Raw genomic sequence first — 27,833 nt, 5'->3', positions numbered from 1 at the left:
TGTTGGAGATTAAACCTTTATCAGTGATAACATTTGCAAATATGTTCTCCCATACAGTGGGCTTCCTTGTTGTTTTGTTGATGGTTTCTTTTGTTGTACAAAAGCTTTTTATTTTAATGTATTCCCATTTGTTTATTTTTTCCCTAGTTTCCATTTTCCTAGGAGCGGTATCGGTGAAGAAATTGCTTCGGCATATGTCTGAGATTTTGCTGCCTGTGGATTCCTCTAGTATTTTTATGGTTTCCCGTCTTATGTTTAAGTCCTTTATCCACTTTGAGTTTATTTTTGTGTGTAGTGTAACTTGGTGGTCTAGTTTCATTTTTTGGCGTGTATCTGTCCAATTTTCCCAACACCCTTTATTGAAGAGACTGTCTTGACTCCATTGTATGTTCATGACTCCTTTGTCAAATATTAATTGAGCATAGTGGTTTGCGTCGATATCTGGGTTCTCTATTCTATTCCATTTGTCTATATGTCTGTTCTTGTGCCAGTACCAGGCTGTTTTGAGAACAGTGGCTTTGTAATACAGCTTGAAATCTGATATTGAGATCCCACCTACTTTGTACTTCTTTCTCAGATGGCTGTGGCTATTCGGGGCCTTTTTTTATTCCAGATGAATTTTTGGAGAGTTCTTTCTAGGTCTGTGAAATATACTGTTGGTATTTTAATGGGGAGTGCATTGAATCTATAGATTGCTTTGGGTAGTATGGACATTTTAGTGATGTCGATTCTATCAATCCATGAATATGGTATGTTCTTCCATCTGTTTATGTCTTCCTCTATCTCTTTTTTCAGTGTCCTGTAGTTTTCCAAATATAGGTCTTTTACCTCCTTAGTTAAGTTTATTCCTAGACTACAACAAGACTGTGCAGCCCATAAAGGGGTGCACCAAGAGTGTCCACCTGAGGTAACTGGGAAGGCTGAGCCACTGGGCCCAAAGGACACCTCACACACAAAGCCACTCCATCAACTCAGGGAAGCAGCTGAAATGGGGAGACAAAGAGGTAGATCACAAATGAAAGAAATGGAGGAAAGCAGAAGACTGGACATAGAGTTCAAAACCACATTTATAAGGTTAATCAAGAATCTGATAAAAACCTCTGAGGAACTTAGTGAGACCTTTAAAGATCTTAATGAGAATTCCAAAAAAATGGAAAAGGACCAGTCAGAAATTAAGCATACACTGTCTGAAATAAAGAATATACAGAAATTCAACAGTAGATCAAAGGACCTCAAGAATCAAACCAAAGATTTGAAACATGAGGAAACAAAAAACACCCAACCAGAAAAACAAAAAGAAAAAAGAATCCAAAAATATGAAGATAGTGTAAGGAGCCTATGGGACAACTTTAAGCATACCAATATCCAAATTATTGGGGTGCCAAAAGAAGAGAGAGAGCAAAATATTGAAAACTGATTAGAAGAAATAATGACAGAAGACTTTCCCTACCTGGTGAAAGAAATAGACTTACAAGTCCAGGAAGGGCACAGAACCCCAAACAAAAGGAATCCAAAGAGGACCACACCAAGACACATCATAATTAAAATGCCAAGGGCAAAAGACAAAGAGAGAATCTTGAAAGCTGCAAGAGAAAAACAGTTAGTTACCTACAAGGGAGTACCCATATGACTGTCAGCTGATTTCTCAACAGAAACTATGCAGGCCAGAAGGGAGTGGCAAGAAATATTCAAAGTGATGAACAGCAAGAACCTACAACCAAGATTACTCTACCCAGCAAAGCTATCATTCAGAATTGAAGGTCAGATAAAGAGCTTCACAGACAAGAAGAAGCTAAAGGAGTTCATCACCACCAAACCAGTATTACATGAAATGCTGAAGGGTATTCTTTAAGAAGAGGAAGAAGAAAAAGGTAAAGATAAAAATTATGAACAACAAATACATGTCTATGAACAAGTGAATCTAAAAAATCAAGTGAATAAAAAATCTGATGAATAGAATAAACTGGTGCATATAATAGAATCAGGGGCATAGAAGGGGAGTGGACTGACAATTCTCAGGGGAAAGGGGGTGTAAGGGGTGCGGGAAGAGATTGGCCAAAAATCTTACACCTATGGATGAAGACAGTGGTGGGTGGTAAGAGCATGTGGTGGGGTGGGGAATCATGTGGAGGGGAGCTATGGGGGGGAAAAGAGGAACATATGTAATAATCTGAACAATAAAGATTTTTTTAAAAAAGTTTATTCCTAGGTATCTTAATTTTTTTGGTGTGATGGTAAATGGGATTGCTTTTTTAGTCTCTCTTTCTGTAAATTCACTATTGGTGTATAGAAATGCCATAGATTTCTTGGCGTTAATTTTGTATCCTGCTACATTGCCAAATTCATTTATTCATCAATTGATATGACTGATTTTTATCTCTCAATTTGTTTATGTGATATATCACGTTTATTGATTTGCGGATATTGTACCATCCTTGCATCCCTGGGATAAATCCTACTTAGTCATGGTGTATGACCTTTCTGATACACTGCTGGATCCAATTTGCTAGAATTTTGTTGAGGATTTTGGCATCTATGTTCATGATGGATATTGGCCTGTAATTCTCTTTCATTGTGTTGTCTTTCTCTGGTTTTGGTATTAGGGTGATGCTGGCTTCATAGAATGAGCTTGGAAGTATTCTTTCCTCTTGAATTTTTTGGAATAGTCTGAGTAGAATAGGTTTTAGTTCTTCCTTGAATGTTTGGTAAAACTCCCCTGTGAAGCCGTCTGGCCCTCGGCTTTTATTTGCTGGAAGCGTTTTGATGACTTCTTGAATTTCTTCCATAGTTATTGGCCTATTGAGATATTTAGATTCTTCCTGATTGAGTTTTGGAAGGTTGTATTTTTCTAGGAATATGTCCATTTCCTCCAGGTTGTCCAATTTGTTGGAATAGAGTTGTTCATAGTATTTTTTAACAATCCTTTGTATTTCAGTGGGGCCTGTTGTTATTTCTCCTCTTTCATTTCTGATTGTGTTTATTTGGGTCCTCTCTCTTTGCTTCTTGGTGAGCCTGGGTAGAGGTTCATCAATCTTGTTTATCCTTTCAGAGAACCAGCTCTTGGTTTTGTTGATCTTTTGTATTGTTTTTTGGGTCTCTATGTCGTTTATCTCTGCTCTGATCTTTTTTGTTTGTTTGTTTGCTGCAAAAAGCTTTATTGTTTCATTTGGTCCAATGCATGGGAGAGGGCTCCAGGGTGGTTAAATGAATGGCTAGTAGTTTCGGGAAGAGGCTTAGGTAAAAGCCAGAGACACCAGGGGGATGCAGGGGGGGTGGCCTCTGAAAGGTTTCTGGGCTCCAAAGGCTCCTAGTCGTGCTTGAGGGTGAGCCTTTGGAAGAGATACTCGCCCAGCCCAGACTGGGGGCCGGCCAGCCTGCGGATGTTCGTCAGGTGGTCGCCCATCTTCTTGATCAGTTTCACCTCCTCATCCAGGAAGTGGTTCTCCAGGAAGTCGCAGACATGAGGGTCTGCACAGGCAGAAGCCAGGGCATACAGCTCCAAAAGGGCCTGGTTCAGGCTCTTCTCCAAGGCCAGGGAGGGTTCCATGGCGTTCTGCGTTTTGGCCCAGTCATCCTGGGAAGGTTTCTACATATCCTGGAAGAGAATGCAGCTGCCTCGCTTATTTTGCAACTTTAAGAAATGCTCTGCGCCCTCGTGCCTCTTCTCCACCAACTCACGGAAGAAGTGTCCCACACCCTCCAGAGCCATATCGTCATGGTTGAAATAGTAGCCCAGAGCGAGGTAGGTGTAGGAGGCCCACAGATGCAGGTTGGCCAGGCGATTGACTTCAGCTTCCACCTTGGTGGAATAATTCTGACGAATTTGGGAGGTCATGGTTGTTCAGCAATGAGGAGTTATGGTAGAAAAAAAAACAAACGGTGTGTTGGCTGGTCCCGGAGGTGGTTCTGAAGGTGGCGACTGGATGAGACACAGGAGAGTGGCCAGAGGCTGGAAGAACGGGCGTCCCTGGGTCTGTTCCGTCCAAACACTGTTGAAGCAAGAGACAGATCCGGGACCTCCGAGTGCGCTCTCCGCTCTGATCTTTATTATTTTCTTCCTTCTGCTTACACTGGGCTTTTCTTGTTGCTCTCTTTCTAACTCTTTGAGTTGTTGGGTTAGGTAATTTATTACCATTATTTCTTTTTTTTTTTTTTTTTTGCTGTATGCTTGTAGAGCTATGAACTTCCCTCTTGATACTGCTTTTGCTGTGTCCCATAGATTTTGGATTGTTGCATTTTCATTGTCATTTGTTGCCATGATGTTTTTTATTTCTTCTTTGATCTCTCTGGTAACCCAGTCATAATTTAATAGCATGCTATTTAGTCTCCATGTGTTTGAATTTTTTGGATTGTTTCTATTGTAGTTGATTTCCGGTTTTATGCCATTGTGATCTGAGAAGATGCTTGATATGATTTCTATCTTCTTGAATTTGAAGAGACTTTGCCTGTGACCCAATATATGGTCTATCTTTGAAAATGACCCACGTGCACTTGAGAAGAATGTATATTCTGAAGCTTCAGGATGAAATGTTCTGAAGATCTCAATGAATTCTATCTGCTCTAGTGAGTCATTTAGGATTGATGTTTCTTTGCTGATTTTTTGTTTAGAGGATTTGTCCAATGGTGTTAGTGGGCTATTAAAATCTTCTCCTATGATTGTATTGATGTCAATCTCTCCCTTGATATCCTCCAGGAGTTTTTTTTTTATGTATTTGTTGCTCCTGTATTGGGTGTGTATATGTTTACCAGAGTTATTTCTTCTTGTTGGATTGCTCCCTTTAGTATTATGAAGTGGCCTTCCTTATATCTTTTTATGTCCTTCACTTTGAGATCTAATTTGTCAGATATAAGTATTGCTACCCCCGCTTTATTTTCATTTCCATTCGCCTGAAATACCTTTTTCCATCCCTTCACCCTCAGTCTGTGTGCATCTTTTTTCTGAGGTGGGTTTCCTGTAGACAGTAGATATATGGGTCATGTTTTCTTATCAAATCAGTTACCCTATGTCTTTTGATTGGGGCATTTAATCCATTTGCATTTAAAGTTATTATTGGTAGGTACTTGTTTGTTGCCATTTTTATTCTTTACCCCTGTGTTCCTTCTTTGCTTCCTATTTCTTCTTTTTACAGCAGACCCTTTAGCATTTCTTGCATTGCTGATTTGGTGGTAATAAACTCCCTTAGTCCTTTTTTGTCTGTGAAGCTCCTGATTTCCCCCTCAATTTTGATTGATAGCCTTGCTGGGTACAGTATTCTTGGACTCAGACCCTTCCTTTGCATGACTTTGTATATTTCATTCCATTCCCTTCTGGCCTGATGTGTTTCTGTTGACTAATCAGTCGCTAGTCTGATGGGGGATCCTTTGTAGGTAACTTTTTGTCTCTCTCTGGCTGCTTTTAAGATTCTTAGTTGTCGTTGGTGTTTGCCAATTTAATTATAATGCGCTTTGGCGTCAGTCTTTTGGGGTTCATTTTGTTTGGGACTCTGTGAACTTCTTGGATTTTTGTGAGTTTTTTTCTTCCCTATGTCAGGGAAGTTTTCTGTCATTATTTCTTCAAACAGGTTTTCTATTCCTTGCTCAGTTTCCTCTCCTTCTGGCACCCCTATTATGCGGATGTTGTTTCCTTTCATGTTGTCCCAAAGTTCCCTTAGGCTCTCCTCCTGCTTTTTAATTTTTTTTTCTAGAAGCTGCTCTACTTGGGTATTTTTTCCTACCTTGTCTTCTAGCTCACTGATGCGGTCCTCTTCTTCTTCTAGTCTACTGTTGATGCTTTGTATTAATTCTTTATAGCAGCAATGTCATTTTTCATTTCTTCTTGGTTCTTCTTCATTTCCTCTTGGTTCTTACACATATTTTCGAATTTGTCTTCCATTCTTTTCATCCACCTTATGACCATTTCTCTGAATTCTTTCTCTGACAGATTACTTGCCTCCATTTCGTTTACTTCCTTTTCTGGTGATACCAGGTTTTCTTTCATATGTGGGCTGTTTCTTTGTCTCCCCATTATCTCTCTTCTCTGGGTGTCTGGTTTCGTAGTTCTTTTTTTCCTGCATTGATTTAAAGGCACAAAATACAACACAACAAGGCACAGCGCACAAGGCACTGAACACAAATGTATTCACGATATTAATAACCCCAAAGAAAGGTGATCACCAGAGAAAGGCATATTAGAGGATAAGAAAGACAGAAGAGGAAAAAAAATGAGTGCAAAAAATAAAATTGGGAAAAGGAAAAAGAAAAGAAAGAGAATAAGAAAGAAGATTGGAAAAAACTATTTATATGGGAAGAAAACTCCAATAGAACAGCCACTAATCCCAACAAATACCAGCAACAAATACCTAGAGATCAATGCAAACTACAAACAACAACTAATAACAAGCGAGGCGAGGGAAAACAGAAGCAAAAAACCAACAAAAACAAAAGAAAAAGCTAAACAATCTCACAAACAAGAACAAAAAACATATAATCAACAATCAAGCAAACTACAACAAAAGGACAGAGAGAAAAATTTTTTTTGGATAGAGAAGAGAAAGGTGTGTATGGACTTGGAGCAGTGGATTGGAAATTAGATATATAAGTAGGGTGAAGTTTTAACAGGGTGTAAAAAGAAGGAATAGACGAAATCTATAGCAGTAATAGGATAAGAGAAACAGGACAGGAGGGGAAAAGTGAGGAAGAGGGTGTTTCCATAAAGGTAAAGTTGAGACAGAGTAAAATGATGCTAAAGGAAAGATGAAAATAGAACGTAGAACACTAATCCCAAAGTAAAATAAAGAGAAAATAATATGACATTTTTTTAAAAAAAGGTAAAATAGTAGTAGTAATAATATTAATTGAAAATAAAAATGTAATAATTAAAAAGGTAAAATCAAGTGAGGAAAAAAAAAATTTAGTTTCTTAAGTAAAAGATGAAAAAAATGTGCAGTAGTGAAGGTCATTCACTTCCTCTACTGTTCTGTTTGGCACGCCTGTTTCCTAGTCAGGACAGTATTGAAGTTCCCTGCGTTCCACTGCTCCTCAGTATTGTAGGCCACAGTCCTGATTTTCAAGCAGGCAGTATGTCTTTATTTCTTATACACCTTTATTTGTGTTTACACAAGAGTCAATTTGTGATTCAACCTCTGGGTGGCAGATTTTCTGGATTGACCTCCGGGTTTATAGGTCATCTCTAGCTAGTGTTTAGATTTTGTTTTCCCCGTGGTACTTAATACCAGTTTGGGGGAAAGGGTCGCCTCAGAGCTGGTTCTCTGATCGCCACTCCCCACTCTGATCCCCAGGTTCCACAAAAACAACTTTCCCCTGCAGTCTCTTAGAGTGTCCCCAATTGGGTGATCCTACGTATTGGGCTTAGTAATCAAAAGCAAGGATTCAAACTGGAAGAGAGAGAGAGAGAGAGAGAGAGAGAGAGAGAGAGAGAGAGAGAGAGAGAGAGAAAAGAGCCAAAGCAAGCACGCACACCCCGGCGCTGCGCGCAAGTCTGCGCAGTCTCTTTTCCCCTTGGGTCCAAGCAGCCGGCACCCCGCCAAAATTTCTAGGCTGTCCTTCTGCGCCCAGTTCAGCTATGGGTTGCTATTTAGAGTTCCCTTCCATTAGCAGCTCTGTGGACCCCCTTCCACATTCGCGGATCACGCCAGCCCCAACAGCCGCGGATTTTTCTGGTCGCAGACTTCCCCAGGGCCTCCAGCTCCCGCAGTGAGTGTTTCTCTCTCCTGCCCGGACCACAGACCTCACCTTATTCCAGGCGAAATCTGACCTTTCGTGAGGGGGTGAGAGCTCCTCTGAATCCGTGTGCTTGCGCCACTTGGGAACCAGTGTTCTCGGGTTCGCAGCTGTTTGCTGGGTGCCGTAGTTGTAGATTTTCAGGCTTCCGATAACATCCACTTTCCCCTTCAAGATGGCGAGGTCTCAGCCGAAACCGGTTTGGCTCAGTGGATAGAGCATCGGCCTTCGGACTGAAAGGTCCCAGGTTCGATTCCGGTCAAGGGCATGTACCTTGGTTGCGGGCACATCCCCAGTAGGGGTTGTGCAAGAGGCAGCTGATCGATGTTTCTCTATCATCGATGTTTCTAACTCTCTATCCCTCTCTCTTCCTCTCTGTGAAAAATCAATAAAATATATTTTTAAAAAAAAAAAGATGGCGAGGTCTCCGTGTCAGAGCTTGTCGCTCCGGGAGGGAACCCAGCAGCAGTGGGGGCTGCCCGGTCAGGGGAACCCCATCCGGCCGTCCCCCACAGTCTCTTGGAGTATAGCTGTCCCTCAACTCACCAACAAACACTCCCCATGCGACCACACACTCTCCCTTTGTTTTCTGACTCACACACTATCTTGCAGTCTGCCTCCCAGTCGGCAGCCATCTTCTTCCTCCGCTGGGTCCTTTCTTGCCTCTAGTTATAGCCTTTGTTTTAATGTCTGTTTTGTTGCCATGGATGAGTGGATCAGTTAGGTGGAGCATCTTTCCATGCACCAAAAGGTTGCAGGTTAGCGGCAGTCGGACATCCCCTGTGGGGTCCCAGATTGGAGAAGGTGCAGGCCGGGCTGAGGGACACCCCTCCCATGCATGAATTTCATGCATTGGGCCTCTAGTCTATATATATAAAAGCCTAAGTGACTGTTACAACTGGTCAGCCTGTCACTATGATGCACACTGACCACCAGGGGGCAGACGCTCAATGCAGGAGCTGCCCCTTGGTGGTCAGTGCATTCCCACAGCCAACCTCCCGTGGCCGGCCAACCTCCCGCGGTTCCCCCCTTACTCCTGCTTCCCACCAGCAGGCCCTGATCGGCCCAGCCCCGATCGGGACTGGGCGAGATGGCTCCAATTGGCCCTGATCACTGGCCAGATCTAGGGACCCCAACCGTGCATAAATTCGTGCACCAGGCCTCTAGTGTAAATATAAAAGGTTAAAATTCCAGTCATGATTCCTTAGGCCTTTCAAGCAAAACCATGTACATAAGTAAAAATTGAGTAAGAGTATTGTTAAAATATAAAACATGTTTAAGAGCAAGTCTCAAGTCATTTTAAGTTTTAAAAGACTTCTGTGAAATAAAGACTGATAGAAATGTAAAGTTCCTCGTTACATGGAATAGAAGCATAAAACTGGGGTTCTTTGCAATCATGCTAAGTGAAATAAGACTTCTGGGATGACATTAGAAGAGCAACTGAAGTCCTTTTTTAGGGAAAATGCTATTTAAGAGATGAACTACAGGCTGATTACACCATGGGAACAAAAATTAAGGAAATGAAAACTAGAAACCACTACATAAAGGAGTCCTTGCTTGAGAAAAAGAGACTATGCTTATTTTAGTCTTCATTTTTCCAAAAATTAAAAATCTATTGATACTAACTTTTAAACACCAAAATTTTTACTGCTACCTATTTCATTACCCTTTTGCTGGAGGAATTAAATTTTCTCTGTAAAGAAACAAAGATGCAAAAATATTTAGTTGGATCTTCTTTGCCATCATTAAGTAGAGCAAATATTTTTTAATATACCAAAAGTATATAGTTTTACCATGGACTATGCAACTCTTACTCTTTGAGATAGTATGGAGGGACCTGGAGAATATTATGCTAAGGGAAATAAAAATAAGCCAGTCAGAGAAAGACAAGTATCACATGATCTCTCTCATGTGGAATCTAATGAACAAAATAAACTGTTGAACAAAATAGATCCAGAGGCATAGAAGCATGGAACAGACTGTCGAATCTCAGAGGGAAGGTGGGGGTGGGTGGGTGGGTGGGTGGGTGGGAGGGTGGGAAGAGATCAACCAAAGAGCTTTATGAATATATGCATAACCCATGGATATAGACAATAGGGTGGTGGAGGCTCGGGGCAAGGGGCAGGGACAGGCTATAAAGGGTCAGTAGTGGAAAAATAAGGGGTCAGTAGTAGAAAAAGGGGACATATGTAATACTTTCAACAATAAAGACTAAAAAAACACCAAAGGGACAAGGAAAAAAAGCATGTAGTTTTGTTAAAATATAATTGATTTAGCTTCTTAAATTTGGAGACAAATTTTGCCTTCATAGAAGAAAATTTTTTTGTGTTTTTTGTTGTTGTAGTTCTGAATAAAACTTTGTGTGTTTTTTTTCTGAGCACGATAGTTAATATTTTGGGGATTAACAAGAAGTAATAGTTTTTTCTACTTTTATAGTTCTACTTGTCCAATTCTGAAAGGGAACATTATGAAAAAGAATTCAGCCAAGAACGACAACAAGAAATTTTGAGAAGAACAGCGAAGGACTTACCTATCTACACCACGTCAGGCTCAAGGAGTAAGTAAAACAAATTTTAAGCTTTTCTACTCAAAGAATTTTTAAAAATATGGTCATACCTGCCAAGATTTATTTGCATGATTTGACTATTAAATGGATATTGCAATTCCTCAAATAACATAGGCAGAAATAAGATTTTTCTAATGTTCTGTGTCTTCTGTGATATTTTAGATATAGATATGTACATATATTGATACAGATTTTTTTAAGAGGTTCCCTTTAATATGAATCTCTTTTTCTCTACATCTTTTTTTTCCAACTTCACCTTTATGGCTAAAAGTTTCAATTACGATTCTTAGTAAACTATCATTTGGAAATTCTGGTTTGAATTTGAATATTATGTGCCATCTCTGAGTAATTAAAAAAAAATCAAGAACATGCTAAATTAGAGTAGAAAGAAGTAAAAGCTAATATTCAGAGAGCCAGAATATGAACTCAGGTTTGTGTGATCCCAAAGCTGTTGGTATTTCCACTGTCCCAATGCCTCCATTGAGAGATATCTGACTGCAGTAGCAACTTCCTTTTCTCAGAGACAGAACCTTATGATGGGGTGAAACTATGAGTGGCCAAACTGATTATTTAAATATAGTAAATTGTTTTAAATTATGTATCATGTAACTCATGAATTCATTAAATACTAGATAATAGTAATAGCTAACAATTATTCTGTTCTAAGTGCTTTGCACTATAAACTCATTTAAACTTCACAACAATCCTGTGAAGGTGATACTGTTGTCTCTACAGATTAGGAAACTGAGACACAATGAGCTTAAATATCTTTTTCAAGGTCAGACAGATATATGTAAAAAAAATGGGTTTAAATTAAAGTGCTCTGGCTTCAGAACTCACCATGCTTCTCCACTTCAGTGGGAAACAAAAGGCTTTTCCTGTGGATAGTTATGTACACATTGAGAGTTCAGAAAGTATAAAGTTTGCACAAGATTTTTGGAGGGGATGTTTGACCAAGTTTTTCGTTTTTTGATGCATTTAACCCTTTGCACTTGCTTGCTTTTTTCTTGAGCTGCTACCGATGCTAACCGTGTCGAGTCACACTCGACATCCGAGTGCAAAAGATTAATGCTATCCTTCTTACATAATCCTAACATATAAAAACCCTGAGTCCATCACATCCACAACGACTGGAGGCTCGACCTAAAGCCTGGACTGCGCGTGCAGCAGGCTCTGGTGGGTGGGGACTTGTGGCAGTGGAGATGGGGACGGGGAAGGTGGGGCCGGCATTCACACTCACTCACAACCGCACACATGCACAGACACACACAGTGCCCACCAGCTCACAGCCTTTTCTCCCTTTCTTTCCCTCCCTCCCAGCTCGCTCTCGCTCTCGGAGACTCTCAGAATGAGGAAACAAAACAGATTGGGCCTGAAGAGGCCTGGATGGAAGGGAGGGCCAACAGAGGGTGGGGTGGCCCCCACTGGCCCTGCCCTCTCCCAGCCTGGAAAGAGGAAGAGGGACACAGGGAGGCAGGGAGGCCTGGAGGACTCCTGAAAAAAACAAAGAGAGACAGGACCGGGCAAGATCAGGCCAGCAAAGGGAGGGCAGTTGGGAGCAACCAGGCTGGCAGGGGAGGGCAGTTGGGGACAAGATCAGGCTGGCAGAGGAGGGCAGTTGGAGGTGAGATCAGGCTGGCAGGGGAGGGCAGTTAGGGGTGATCAGGCAGGCAGAGACAGTTGGGGGCGAGATCAGGCTGGCAGGGAAGAGCAGTTGGGGGCGAGATTAGGCCGGCAGGGGAGGGCAGTTAGGGGCGATCAGGCAGGCAGGCAGGTGAGCATTTAGGAGCCAGCAGTCCCAGATTGCGAGAGGGATGACTGACTGCCGGTTTAGGCCCGATCCCAGGGATCAGGCCTAAACCGCAGTCGGACATCCCCCAAGGAGTCCCCGATTGGAGAGGATGCAGGCTGGGCTCAGGGGACCCACCCCCCATGCACGAATTTCATGCACCAGGCCACTAGTTTAGTATATTACCATATGGAATGAAAACATGGATTTCAGATCAAACCTCAACTTTTCTATTACTAGTACAATGAAAATTAGTTAAACTTTCTAAGCCCTAGTTTCCTCATTTTAAAATGAGGATAATATCTACATCTCTGGGTTAGTGGAAGTATTAAATGAGATACATAGATGAGATACACACTTAGTATAGATCTTTGTACATAATGAATTTTCAATATATGATAGCTAATTTAAAATAATCCTTTGTTAAAAAATATTTTTATTGATTTTTAGAGAGAGAGAAAGGAAAAGAGAGAGAGAGAAACATCGATCAACTGACTCCCACACATCCCCTACCAGGGATCGAGCCCTAAACCCAGGCATGTGTGCTTACCAGGGATAGAACCTTATGGTGCACGGACATTGCCCAATAAACTGAGCCACATCAGCCAGGGCAATCCTTTCTCATATTTAATTATGAAAGGTCTGATTAACAATAATTCTTAGTAGTTAATAATTCTCTACAGATTAGATGTATTTAACCTAAAGTCCAAGATTTCAGAGAATTTAGGAATCCCTGAGGTTTTATACAAAATTTCAAGTAGCCTATTCATAACAAGATCATCTGATTTTCAGAGCAAAAGAGTTAAGAGCCATGATGTAAAGAGTTAAGAGCCATGATGTAAAATCTTGACTCTTTTTAAGAAAATATATTTTTATTGGTTTTTAGAGTGGAAGGGAGAGGGAGAAGGAGAGAGAGAGAGAGAGAAACATCGGTTTGAGAATGGAACATTGTCCCTGCTGAGGATTAAGCCCACAGCTCGTGCATACGCACTGAGCAGCAATGGAACTGGCAGCCTTTTGGTGCACTGAACAGTGCCCAGCCACCTGAGCCCCACCAGCCAGGGCTAAAATCTTTACGCTTAAAAAAGCTTTACTGCTTTTCATTATATAAAATGGCTGTCCTCTAATCTGAACAGTAGCCTTCATCTATTAAATACTACATCAGGATCAGGTCAAGAACTTTATTAGTGATTGTTTAATCCTCAGAACAGTTCTGAGATGGGTGCTGCACTTGTCCCCATTTTAGAGATGTGAGGCACAGTGAGAGATACCCAGCGTCCTAAGTGGCCAGGCCTGGGACATGTGCCTTATCTTCTGACTGTTGGCAGGTCCTGCTCTGGGGAACCATTTTATACTGCATTTCTACTGCTTAGAATCCCAAATATTGGGGCTTTTTCTTTTTCTTGCTATAGAAGCAATGCCTATTCATCTTTAAAGAACAGAGTTACAGAATACATGTTACAGAAAGTCATCCTTCCATAGACCAGAGATCATTTAAAGTATGGAGCTGCCTTCACAGAGGGGAGTTAGGGTGCTGGGCACCAGAGTGGGGTCTTCTCACTGAATTCCTTGGTGCTTTTTCAAGCTGTGTGGATATATTATTATCTATTCAGGAAACAAAACCTGTCTTTCTAAACCTTCTCACCTCCAGTCTCAATCCACCCAGCAGTTATCTCTAGCTTTGTTCCACACTGTTTCCCTGTGTGAACTCTGCTAACACAGAGGTAGGGTTGTCCTTCCCCACCTTTTTTTTTTCTTTTGGTTGTTACCTCTGCCTGGAATGATTGTTTTTCTCCCTTTAAGTCCAGTTTAAAGTTTTAATTCACTGTCCACCTCTCTGCAACTTTTTTCACTTTAACAAGAAGTGATTTATTGAGTCTTCTCAGAACATCTCAAATTTTTACCTTGTAGACTATAAGTCAAAGGCTTTAGTCATTGATGTCCCTCTTACCTTTCTGACGTTAAGCCTCTGGCAGCCAATAGTTCTCCCGTGGTCTCTAACACAGTGTCTCAATAAACAGGCATCAGGAGATGTCTGTATAGTGACTCTATTTCTGGGTGTTCTCTTTCATGGCTATTTGTACTTTATTTATTTATTCATTTATGTATTTATTTTTGTGCACTTTTTAATCTCCCTGGTTTTCTCTCCACTAATTTTTCTCATCATAGAATTTTACTTTATATTTTATTTAAAATAATATTTTTATTATAGTGATAACTGCTTTATTGAGAATTTGCTATGTTCTAGAAGGTTTCATTTTAATCTGTAAACTAGTTCATTATACTTGATATTATTTACATTTACAGAAGAGGCTCTTAGAATGTAAGTTACTGGCCCAAGGTCACCAGCTAGTCAGTGGGCAAACTAGTATCAAAACTGATGACAGTTATTAGTTGTCCATTTCCCCAGAGTTATTTATTTAAGAAATGAAAGCAAATTTTATAGTCAAATTAACTAAACTTGTATATCCTTCAACACCTTTTAATTCTTAAATGTAGCCATCAGATATTGTGAAAGATGTCAGTTGATTAAACCTGACCGGGCGCATCACTGTTCAGCATGTGACATGTAAGTGTTACCCCTCATTTGCTTTCCTTTAACCCCAACATTGGAAATTGGTGACAGGAGAACAGAAGGGAAAGGAACATTTTATATGCTTTATACTTAGCAAAAACACTTCATCGTCTCCCATTATTTGCTACATATGTGGGCTAACATTAATATTTCCATAAGCTAGAATATACTTTGGCGTAATCTTTAATAGTTCCTGTACTGGTTGATGGAATTTTCTTTCTTTTTTTTTAATCCTCACCCGAGGATATATGTTATTAGAGAGAGGAAGGGAAAGAGAGGGAGAAACATGGATTGGTTGCCTCCCGTACGAGCCCCAACTGGGGATTAAACCCACACAACCTAGGTATGTGTCCTGACCGGGAATCGAACCCATAAACTTTTGGTGTGTGGGACGACTTTTCAACCAACTGAGCCACCCAGCTAGGGCTGATGGAGTTTTCTTTAAATATATTTTTTATGTTTATGCTTAAGATAATATTGATGAACAAGTAAGTAATAACCCCCTTAAGAATAACTATTTCCTGGCCCTAGCTGGTTTGGCTCAATGGATAGAGCGTCAGCCTGTGGACTGAAGGGAACCAGGTTCAATTCGGCCAAGGCCCATGCCTGGGTTGCAGGCTCGATTCCCCAGGAAGGGGCATGCAGGAGGCAGCCGATCAATGATTCTCTCTCATCATTGATGTTTCTATCTCTCTCTCCCTCTCCCTTCCTCTCTAAAATCAATAAAATATATTTAAAAAAAAAATAAAATTAAAAAGGAAAAGAAAAACCCACTACCATCAGAGGGCAGTATTTGTTTTTTTTTTTAAAAAAAAAGAATAACTATTTCCTGGATTAAAATGTCAATTTTTTTTGTTTTTTATTATAAATATTGATATTAAAACCTAACAAGCCACACACAAAAAAATACTTCTTTAATTTTCATCTGTAACATTGTTCCCAGAAAAAACTTAAAAGATTTTATTCCTGTGAACTTGTGAGAAGGTAATGTGTTGGAAGGAAAGATCCCCAGTTTGGGAATCCCAGTTAATTCTTGAACTTGAGTTAGACAAGCTATTTAACCTTCTGGGTTTTACTTTATCATTTATTATGTTAATGGAGATGATCTGTGGTCTGATTTTATAAATATACAAGAGGCCCGGTGCATGGATTTGTGCACCAGTGGGGTCCCTTGGCCTGGCCTGCGGACATCCCCTGAGGGGTCCCAGATTGCAACCCCACTGGTGCACAATCGGGGCCGGGGAGGGCTACGGGAGGGCTCCAGGGCATGTCCGGCCCATCTCGCCCAGTCCTGATTGCTTGGACCCCAGCAGCAAGCTAACCTACCGGTTGGAGTGTCTGCCCCCTGGTGATCAGTGTGCATCATAGCTGTCGGTGAAACGGTCAAATGGTCACTTAGGCTTTTATATATATAGATAGATTACACATAATGGCGAGGAGGCAAACTTTGGGATTTTTTTTTTCTGATTATAAAAATACTAGAGGCCTGGTGCACAAGTTCATGCACGGGTGGGGTCCCTCGGCCTGGTTGGCGATCAGGACTCAGGGCCACAGGAGGTTGGCTGGGGGGAGGGGCTGTAGGAGGTTCTGATCGAGGCCATCAGGGGCCAGCTGGCTGTGGGGAGGGACTGCAGGAGGTTGGCCAGCTGCGGGAGGTTGGCTGTAAGAGCACACTGACCACCAGGGGGCAGCTCCTGTGTTGAGTGTCTGCCCCCTGGTGGTCAGTGCATGTCATAGCGACTGGTCAACCGGTCGTTTGGTCGCTTAGGCTTTTAGATAGATAGATAGATAGATAGATAGATAGATAGATAGATAGTAATGCTTATCTATGGATAGAATTTTATAAAATACTAGATGCCCTGTGCACGAAATTCGTGCATGGGTAGGGTCCCTAGGCCTGGCTGGCGATCAGGGCCAATCTGTGGGGCAACTGGTGGGGCAAGGGGGGCCCCTGCTGACACCCGCCTTGGCTGGCCTGGGGCTGCCTGCTCGCCGGCCCTGGCCCCCGCTGCTGCCAGTCAGTGCCTGCAGGCTGGGGGCAGCTCCTGTGTTGAGTGTCTGCCCCCCGGTGGTCAGTGCACATCATAGTGGCCAGTCATTCGACCGTTCAGTCGATTTGCATATTAGGCTTTTCTTATATAAAATGTGGAAAAAATAACCACATATAAGACCATCAGTGTTAATATTTTAACATAGTTGCTTCTAAAGTTTTCTTTTTATGACTTGTACATGTTTAAAGTAGGGATTGTCTGTATTTCATTTCATTTCCCTTAGCTGATTTATGAGCTGGACTAGCTTATGTACCAAGTGCTCCATATCTGTGTGTTAAAATGTCTCTTAATGTGGTCCAAGGCAAAAATCTATTACCTTTTACCTATGAAGGTATTGGTGGAAATATCAGAAAATTTCTCTAATCTAATGCTTACTTGGTTGGTTTTTCTAAGATGTATTTATAAAGAGAAAAATTTAAGGGAAAAAATTACCAACAATGAGAATTATGTTTATTTGTTTTTTAGATGTATTCTAAAGATGGATCATCACTGTCCTTGGTATGTATAAACATAGAGGAAGTAACATATAAGGGTGGAGAGGGGGGAAGGAGAGAAAATTTTCAGGATCAACTTAATTACTTATATACAATAAGATTGATCTACTTATATACATGTTTATATTAAAAGTTTTCCTTTAGAAATATATTCTGGTATTATTAATCCAAATAATTATATATTAAGAATTAATATTAAATTTCCAAGTTCCTTATAGAATTTATTAAAAACACACATTCACAATTAAGACATTGCTCCCTATTTTCCAAATGACCCATTTCCTAATAATAATGATTAAGTTTTTTTGAAATGTCTTATTTATTATTATGGTTAAAAAACAACAACATAGCCCTAACTAGTTTGGCTCAGCTGATAGAGCGTCAGCCTGTGGACTGAAGGGTCCTAGGTTTGATTCCGGTCAAGGGCATATATCTTGGTTGCAGGCACATCCACAGTATGGGGTGTGCAGGAGGCAGCTGATCAATGTTTCTTTCTCATCAATGTTTCTAACTCTCTATCCCTCTCCCTTCCTCTCTGTAAAAAATCAATAAAATATATTAAAAACAATAACAACAACATACAGTTTATCATCTTAACCATTTCTAAGTTCATTTTAGTAGTGTAAAGTATGTTCACATTGTCCAACCCGTCTTCAGAACTTTTTCATCTTGCAAAACTGAAACTCTGTACCCATTAATCAGCTTCTCATTTCCCCTCCCTCAGCCCCTGGCAAACATTCTAGTTTTTGTTTCTGTGAGTTTATAATTTGTCTTATTTTTACAGTGTGACCTTCTTTATTCTTCTAGGGTGAATAACTGTGTGGGATTTTCTAATTACAAATTCTTCCTGCTGTTTTTATTGTATTCCCTATTATATTGCCTGTTTGTGGCTACAACAGTTTTGCAGTACTTTATAAAATTTTGGACGGTAAGTCTTTTTCTATCCTAAAACATGTTTAAGACTTTTTAAAATGCTCTATTCATAAATAATTTATTCTTTATTACAAGTAGATATACTTTATTTTAATTTTACTAGTTAAAATTTATAATGGATCAGAGGGCAAGCAGAGTAATATTTTCCTACATATATACATATTTATTTTAAGTAAATGAATATTAAACAGGATGTAGTGAGCTTCTTTTTAGTGATCCAAACTGTTTTCAGCCACACTCTTAATAGTGGACATAACAATTTTAGGGAAATAATTGCTTTTATTTGAGTTGATGAGACTTACTGCAATTTTATAGTAATAAAACTGATATTCTCAAGCCTAGATAATCACTAATCTCTTTCTTATCTGTATAGACATTAATCCTTTTTCTATCATGAGTTTTGAATGTTTTTTCCACATTTTCATTTTATATCTTACTAGAGGCCCGGTGCACGGATTTGTGCACATTGAAAGGAAGTTAATTAGAAGAAATATTTTAGAGGTCGGGGAGGGAGAATGGGAGGGCTCCAGGGCATGTCCAGCCCATCTTGCCCAGTCCTGATCAGCCAGACCCCAGCAGCAAGCTAACCTACCTATCAAAGTGTCAGCCCCCTGGTGGTCAGTGCATGTCAAGCAACTAGTGTAACAGTCAAATGGTCGGACACTTAGAATATTAGGCTTTTATGTATATAGATAACCCTGTTTTATTTTTATCAAATCAAAGTTTTACATTTTAAAGCAGTACTTTTTTAATGACTTCTGATTTTAAGGGTTTTTCTTTGTGTGTTTTTTTTTTAATTTAAAAGCAGTACTTTGTATTTATGATTCCTGGCTTTAGTTTGTTTGCTATAAATTTCTTCTGGAATTTTTATTGTTTGTGTTTTCACATTTAGTCCTTTGATTTTGAAAGGGGGGGTGTTGTGGTTAAAAAGTACTTTTGGCCCTGGCCTGTGTTACTCAGTGGTTAGAATGTTGGCCCACGCATCAAAGGGTATGGGTTTGATTCCCGGTCAAGGGTATGTATCTGAGTTGCAGGTTCAATCCCCAACCCCTGTCGGGGTGCTTACAGGAGCCAACCAGTCAGTGTATCTTACATTGATGTTTCTCTCTCCCCCTCTCTTTCCCCTCCCTCCCTTCCACTCTCTGCAAAACAATGGAAAAAATATCCTCAAGTGAGGATTTTAAAAAAAAGTACCGTATTTTCCGGCGTATAAGACTACTTTTTAACCCAGGAAAATCTTCTATACGCCCAGTCATCTTATATGCCGGAAAATACGGTACTTTTGGAATTTATTCTTTCTAAAAACCCTCTGAAGGTGTTTTAAAATATAGGTTTTGTTATTATTCAGGTATGTTGAAGCCAACAGATAAGGAAGTAATTACCATTGAAAGGATAGTTTGTCGCTTACAGTTCCCAAGGGACAAGGCATGCCATACCATGCTACTCCACACAGAGCCACACAGGAAGCACTGGGGTCGTGCAGTAAGCAGAAGGGGCAAGCCCAGAGCCTTTATTGTGGTTTCTGCAGGAAAGGTAGGGCATTGGAGGGGACAGGGATTTATAATTGGCCAGTTTGAATAATTCAGTACTCTCTGGGCATACAGGCTGTTCCTGGTTATCTGATATTTAACTCTTACACTCTAGGAAGGGAATATTGCCTCCTAGCGTGTAAGAGTCAGGCAGAGGGGGTGCTTTGGAATTTGGGCTCTGAATTGGTTAGTTTGTACATGAGAGATACATTTCTTGCTATCTCTTAAGAATTGATAGCCCTGGGAGTGGCAGTCTCTTCCCAGTCAGCAAAGCCCCAGATATTAGAGCATCAAGAACATAGAAAATAAGAAAGTATACTTAATGCAGAGGAGCTATTATTATTATTCCAGTTTTCAGAGTGGGAAAGGAGGCTAGAGAAGTTAGATAACTACCCAAGGTCACATATTTAATAGTATTGGAAGCCAGAATTTTAACTGACATTTGTCTATTTCAACATACAGATACTTACCACTATGACTTGCTATTCATAATCATAGTTGGGAAGAACATAATTAAAGCCTCACGTCATAAAATGTGCCACGCCAGCACAGCCAAGGGTTCGGCAAGCCTGAGGGAGGGCGGCGACGGATGTAGAAAAGACATGCAAAGAGAATAAGCTGGGTCTAGGTGGGTCTTCCTGGGCCTGGCTGAGGCCACAGAACAGATCCAGACGCAAGTTGATGCTTTATTTTATAGTCAGAGGTAAACAAGGTAGTGGTCACCACAGTTACAATGTTCTTATGAGTTTCACTTGTTTTGGCAGCACTTGCTGCACCTCCCACAGCCCATTAGCTACCCAGGAAAGATCTAGGGAGTGTCACAAGGTCAAGCTTAACCTTTTGCACTCGGATGTCGAGTGTGACTCAACATGGTTAGCATCGGTAGCAGGAATCGAGAAAAAAGCAAGTGAGTGCAAAGGGTTAATTATGCTAAGAGGGCTGTGCCCTCTAAGCTGGGACTGGTTTGTGGTTTTGCCAACAGGTCAGTTGGAGGGTTAACCCTATAACCGCTCCCTACAATAAAAGTTATTTTTTTCATGAAATACTTAATATATTTTGGAAGGATTTTGTTTAAAACACCATTAGATGTTTAAAATTTGGGTATTTAAAACCAGGGGATGCTGACATTGCCTTTGAGCATGTTAGAAAAAAGCACCCCATATCTATGTGGTCTTAGCTTAATGAATTTGGGCCCCTATTGTTTCCCTACCTTGGTATCTTTGTTCAGTTTACAACCTACTTAATCATACTCAATGGCCCTTTTACAGGAAAAGGATTCACTGCCAGATGAATGAATTCCAAATTATAGAAATTCACATTTCTTTATCAGAAACTTCAGCACTGGCATGTAATGGTTTATTAATTAAGGAATATTAACTTTTTTTAGATTAATCATGTTAAGAAAGTCTAGTAAACTTAAATCTACCGTTTTCTTCATTTGTTCAACAAATATTTACTTACCACCTATACTAGTATTGTGCCAGGCAGTATTCTAGGCACTTGGGATATATCAGTGAACAAAACAAAGAGTAATGTCTTTGGAAGAAAGAATCAAATAATAAACATAATAAATAAGTAAATTGTATATTAGAAAGTAAATGCTGTTAAGAAAATAAAACTAGGGTAAGGGATTTGGCAAGTGTATGAGAGTGGGTAGGGTAGGTGTAGTTCGAAGCATTAAAGAGAGTGATCAGGTAAACCTCAGTAAGAAGTTTTGAGGAAAGACTTTAAGTTAGTGGATATCTGAGAGAAGAACATTTATGCACACAACACAGAAGCACCTATATAAAGCAAATATTATATTAACGGATTTAAAAGGAGATATAGCCTGGCTGGTGTTGTGCGGTGGTTGAGTGTTGACCTATGAACCAGAAGGTCACAATGCCATTCCCGGTCAGGGCACTTGCCCGTGTTGCAGGCTCAATCCCCAGTAGGGGGCTTGCAGGAGGCAGCCAATTGATGATTTTCTCTCATCATTGATATTTCTATCTTGTCTCTCCCTCTCCTTTCCTCTCTCTGAAATAAATAAAAAAGTATTTTTTAAAAAATTAGATATAGACAGCAATACAACGATAGTAGGGGACTTTAATACCACACTTTAATCAGTGGATAGATCATCCAAACAAAAAATTAATAAAGAAACATCTACCTCACCTTAGCTGGTTTGGCTCAGTGGATACAGCATCAGCCTCCGGACTGAAGGGTCCTGGGTTTGATTCCAATCAAGGGTTGCAGGCTCGATCCCCAGTAGGGGGCATGCAGAAGGCAGCCGATCAAAGATTCTCATCATTGATGTTTCCCTCTCTCCCTCTCCCAAATCATTAAAAATATATTAAAAATAAACAAGTAAAAAAAAAAGTTAAAAAAACACACACATCTACCTCAAATGACACATTAGTCCATGTGTACTCAACAAACATGTAGTGAACACTCCATAAAAAAAACCGCAGAATATACATTCTTCTTAAGCACACATGGAACATTCTCATCGCAGGATAGGTCTTTTTTAGTAAAAAAAAAAAAACAAAACAAGTCTTAAGAAATTTAAGAAGATTGAAATCATACAAAGCATCTTTTCCAACCACAATAGTATAAAACTAGAAGTCATTTACAAGAAGACAACTGGGAAATTAACAAGTAAGTGTACATTAAATGGTACTGAACAACCAGTGGATCAAAGAACATATCAAAAAATATCTTGGGACAAATGAAAATGGAAGTAAAACACACCAAAACTTATAGAATGCAGCAAAAGCAGTTCAAAGAGGGAAGTTCATAGTGATAAGCACCTATGTTAAGAATTAAGAAAGATCTCAATGCAACTTCAAACCTCAAGAACTAGGAAACGAAGAACAAATGAAGTCCAAAGTCAGCAGGAAGAAGAAAATAACAAAAATCAGATTGGGGTTCATTCAGAATTCAGCTACCAGGAAATTAAAAATGGTGGTGGAGTAAGCTGATGCTACACAGACAGGTTCACAGGACCAATGAGGTATTACCTCACACCTGTCAGAACAGCTACCATTCACAAATGACAAGCACTGATGAGGATGTAGAGAAAAGGGAACCCTAGTACACTGCTGGTGGGAATGCAGACTGGTGCAGCCATTATGGAAAACAGTATAGAGTTTTCTCAAAAAATTAAATATGGAACTGCCATTTGACCCAGTGATCCCACTTCTAGGAATATATCCTAAGAAACCAGAAACCAATCAGAAAGAATGTATGCACCCCTATGTTCATAGCAGCACAATTTACAATAGCTAAGATCTGGAAATAACCCCAGTGCCCATTAGTAGATGAGTGGGAAAAGAAGCTGTGGTACATTTACACCATGGAATACTACGCAGCAGTAAAAATAGAAGGATGTCTTACCCTTTGAGACAGCATGGAGGGACCTTGAGAGTGTTATGCTAAGTGAAGTGAGCCAGTCAGAGAAAGATAAGTATCACATGATCTCACTCATGTGGAATCTAATTAACAAACTCATGAATGGAGTGGTTCTAGAGATATGGAACAGAGTGGGGAATCTCAGAGGGAAGGCAGATGAGGGTGAGTGGATGGGTGGGAGGTGATCAACAAAAGAACTTGTATGCATATGTGCATAACATTGTCATAGACAGGGTAGCGAAGGCAGGGGGTGGGGGCGGGTTGGAAGGGGTCAATGGGAGTAAAAAGGGGTAATACTTTAAACAATAAACATTAAAAAATTCAACTAACATCTACAGATTTAAAAAAATAGATCAGAAATCAGTGAAATAGACTTAAAAAGAAAATAGAAAAGATTAGTGAAAATCAGAGCTGGTTTTTGTAAAGAGAAACAAAAATAAACCGTTACTTAAACTCACCAAGAATAAGAGAACTCAAATAAAATAAAAAATGAAAGAGGAGACATTACAACTGAATCCACAGAAATACAGAGGAATATAAGAAACTATTATGAACAATTATATGCTAAGTATTAGACAACCTAGAAGAAATGGATAAATTCTTAGAACCATACAACCTTCCAACATTGAATTATGATGAAATAGAAAATCTGCACAGACTGATTACTAGTAAGGAGATTGAATCGGTCATCAAAAGCACCCCTCTCCCCCCCTCCCCCCAAGAAAAGTTCAGGACTAGATGGCTTCACTGATAAATTTCACCAAATATTTAAAGAACTAACTCCTGCCTTAAACTTTTCCAATAAATGGAAGAAGAGGGAATAGTTCCAAACTCACTTTCTGAGGCCAGCGCTACCCTGACAGAAACCAGACAAGGTCACTACAAGAAAAAATTACATGCTAAAATCCTTGGTGAACATAGATACAAAAATCCTTCAACAGAATTCAGTAATGCTTTAAAAGAATTGAAGCAGCAGCCCTGTAGGTTGCTTGGTGGAAAAAAAAAAATCATACACCATGATCAAGTGGGATTTATTGCAGGGATGCTTCACCATCTACAAATTTTTAATGAAGGATAAAAATCATGTTCATCTCAATAGATGCAGAAAAAGGAATTTGTTAAAATTCAACTCTGTATATAAAACTCAACAAAGTGGGTATAGAGGGAACATATCACACCACAATAAAGGTGATATATATATATATCAAGTGCACAGCTAATATCAACTGTGAAGAGATGAGAGCTGTTCCTCTTAAGATAATGAACAAGACAAGTATGCTCACTCATTTATTCAACATAATATTGGAAGTCCTAGCCAGAGCTATTGGGCAAGATAAAGAAATAAAGACATTGCCTGGCCAGTGTGGCTCGGTGGTTCAGCATTGACCTATGAACTGGGAGGTCATGGTTCCATTCTCCATCAGGGCTCATGCCCGGGTTGCGGGCTCGATCCCCAGTGAGGTTTGAGTGGGAGGCAGCCACTCACTGATATTTCTACTCTCTCCCTCTCCTTTCCTCTCTGAAATAAAAAAATATACTTTTTTAAAAGTTACAAAACTACTTTAAAAAAAAAGAAATCAAGACATTGATATTGGAAAGGAAGAAGTAAAACTGTATTTGTAAATGACATGATATTATTTATATAAAACCCTAAAGATTCCATCAAAAAACTTAGAATTAATAAATTCAGTAAAGTTTTATGATATAAAAATCAATACAGAAAAATCAGTTGCATTTTGCTACACTAATAATCAGAAAGAGAAAACAACCCCATTTACAATCAAACCACAAAGAATAAAATACCGAGGAATAAATTTAAGGAGGTGAAAGACCTGTTACACTGAAGACAGACATTGATGATAGCATTTAAAGAAGACACAAATAAATGGAAAAATAGTCTATGTCCACAGATAGGAAGAATTAATATTGTTAAAAGGTTCAGACTACCTAGAAGTGGTCATTGCGGGAAAAAGGGGACATATGTAATACTTTCAACAATAGAGATTTTTAAATGTTTAGACTACCAAAAATAGTTTATAAATTCAATTTCTATCAAAATTTCAATGGCATTTTCCACAGAAATAAACAGTCCTAAAATTTGATTGGCAGATAAAGGGGGTAGGGGAGGTAGAAGAGGGTAAAGGGGAGATAATGGTGATGGAAGGAAATTTGACTTAGGGTGGTAAACACACAATACAATATACAGATGATATGTTGTAGAATTGCGCACTTGAAAGCTATATAATTTTATTAAGCAATGTGACCTCAATGAGTTCAATAAAAAAAGAAAACTACCATATGATCGAACAATTCCGCTTCTGGAAATATAGTCAAAAGAAACAAAAATAATTATCTCAGAGATATCTGTAAGTCCATGTTCATAGCAGCATTATTTACAGTAGAGAAGACATGGAAACAACCTAAGTGTCCATCAACAGATGAATGGATAAAGAAGATGTATCTATATACAGTGGGATATTATTCAGCCATAAAAAAGAAGGACATTCTGCCACTTGAGACAACATGGATAGAACTTGAAGGCATTTTTATAAATGTAATTAGTCAAAGATAAATAATGTATGATCTCACCTATATGTAAACATAAAAAACACACCAGCTCATAGATGTAGAGATTGGTGGTTGACAGAAGTGAGGGGTGGGGAATGGGTGAAGTGAGTGGACATAGTAAAAATAAAATAGACCCTGGAGATGTAACGTTCACTATAGTGACTACAGTTAATAAGGATATTTGGAAGTTGCTAACAGTAGATCTTAAAAGTTCTCATCACAAGAAAAAAAATTGTAACCATGGGAGGTGATGGATGTTAACTAGACTTATTGTAGTGATATTTCACAGTACATACAAATATCAAATCATTATGTTGTGCACCTGACACTAATAAAATGTTATGTCGGTTATATCTCAACTAAGGAAAAGAAAAGTGATCAGGATAGACCTAAGTAAGACATAATATTTGAGCAAAGACTTAAAGACAGTTTGGGGATATCTGCGAGTACAGCATTTCAAACAGAGGAAAATATCTGAAATTAGGAGTGTCCCAGCCATGTTTGAGCAGGAGAAAGGAATCTAGTGTGGCCGAGGGGGTGAACAAGAGTGAGATTAGTGGGAAGTCCCTGATATGGGCCCAAAAAATAAAGAGCTTTGGGAAGTGTTGTAAGGACCATGGCTTCTACTCAGTGAAATGGGAATAGCCGTGATGTGAAGGATCACTGATTGCTGTGCTGACACTAAAACAGAGAGGGGCAAGCGACAGCCGCTTAAAAGGCTATTGCAGTAACAATGAAGGGGATAAGAAATTGTCCCATCTGGATCTAGAAACTGCTAATTATAAGTGTTTTTTTAAAAAAGCTACTTGCTAAATTTTTTAATATGTTTTTATTGATTTCAGAGAGAGGAAGGGAGAGGGAAAGAGAGATAGAAAGATTAATGATGAGAGAACCATTGATCAGCTGCCTCTGCAATGCTCCACACTGGGGATTGAGCCCAAAACCTCAAACTGTGACCTCCTGTTTCATAGGTCGACACTCAACCGCTGAGTCACACCGGCTGGCCTATTTGTTAAAATTTTTTAATTTTATTATATCTCAGATACAAATCTGTTTTAAACACAATGGAAAAGTGTGTATTTAAAATGTACCTGAAATGTGCTTGAAGGGCTAAATGTTCTTGTCTGTTTTGTGTTTTTTGAGAAAATGTTGTCAATGATTTTTTAGAGAGCAACATCTTAGTGTTCCTTCAAAACAAAAATATAACAGTAGTATTCAGGAAAATGTTGTTTAAAAATTGGTTTCTTAATACATTGTCTCTATTTGTACAAGCTTTGCCACAGGAAATCTACACAGAGTTGTCCAAAGGTAAAACACGTTACTGCCATGACATTTTTGTCATCTCCTTTATGATGTTTGTAATGAATATATACATAAATAAATAATATTTATTTGCTTCACAAGAAGGGAAATAGGAGAATCACTTGATTTTTTAAAAATTTTTTATTGATTGATTTTAAAGAGTGGAAGGGGAGAGAGACATCAATTTGTTGTTCCACTTATTTAGGTATTCATTGGTTGCTTCTTGTATGTGCCTGACCAGGGATCAAACCTGCAACCTTGGCATATCGAGATGGATGCTCTAACCAACTGAGCTACCCAGCCAGGGCCACTAGATGTTTTAAAGGTATTGTGATTGCCCTAGCCGGTGTGGCTCAGTTGGTTGGATTGTCGCCCGTACACCAAAAAGTGGCAGGTTCGATTCTCCGTCAGGGCACATACCCAGATTGCAGGTTCTATCTCTGGTTGGAGCATGTGTAAGAGGCAATTGATCAATGTTTCATTCTCTTTCTCTCACTTCCTCTCTCTAAAATTAATAAAAATACAAGGTATTGTGGTTACTGTTGAAGAGAAGATGAACAATAGAGTTATGTAATGCTGAAGACCTTTCGTTTAGCCTGTAAACAGTGTTTAAGTCAAGTAACACCACCTTGTGTTGTAGTAGCTTTCATGATTACACAGTTTTAAAAGATTCCTCCTCATCCTATCAATAGATACTAATTTCTTCTAAGTTAAGACTTTGCTTCTGTTAAAATGAACATAGCTGCCCTAACTGGTTTGGCTCAGTGGCTAGAGCATCGGCCTGTGGCAAGGGTCACAGGCTCGATTCCGGTCAAGGGTATGTACCTTGGTTGCGGGCACATACCCAGTAGGGAGTGTGTAGGAGGCAGCTGATCGATGTTTCTCTCTCATCGATGTTTCTAACTCTCTATCCCTCT

The 27,833-nt window shown here is 39.5% G+C and overlaps 1 protein-coding gene and 1 pseudogene across 3 annotated transcripts in view; one reads left to right on the top strand and one right to left on the bottom strand.

Moving 5' to 3' along the window:
• The window catches only part of ZDHHC20 (zDHHC palmitoyltransferase 20), an 86,532-nt gene that overhangs the window by 26,958 nt on the left and 31,741 nt on the right, over positions 1–27,833 (top strand). For both annotated transcript variants that reach the window (XM_079774107.1, XM_079774106.1), the window contains exons 4-7: positions 10,156–10,276; positions 14,574–14,643; positions 17,166–17,198; positions 18,002–18,122. In XM_079774107.1, coding sequence (XP_079630233.1) covers positions 10,156–10,276; positions 14,574–14,643; positions 17,166–17,198; positions 18,002–18,122 — 345 coding nt within the window. The remainder of the gene's footprint in view (positions 1–10,155; positions 10,277–14,573; positions 14,644–17,165; positions 17,199–18,001; positions 18,123–27,833) is intronic.
• On the bottom strand, positions 2,996–5,180 carry LOC307101292 (ferritin light chain-like; annotated as a pseudogene). The gene has a single exon. The product of its transcript is annotated as a ferritin light chain-like (transcript).

Source organism: Cnephaeus nilssonii, assembly GCF_951640355.1.
Source record: "Cnephaeus nilssonii genome assembly, chromosome: 6".
In the NCBI taxonomy this organism is placed as follows: domain Eukaryota; kingdom Metazoa; phylum Chordata; class Mammalia; order Chiroptera; family Vespertilionidae; genus Cnephaeus; species Cnephaeus nilssonii.
The sequence above is the reverse complement of the archived record's forward strand: the minus strand, read 5'-3'. Positions and strand labels throughout refer to the sequence as shown.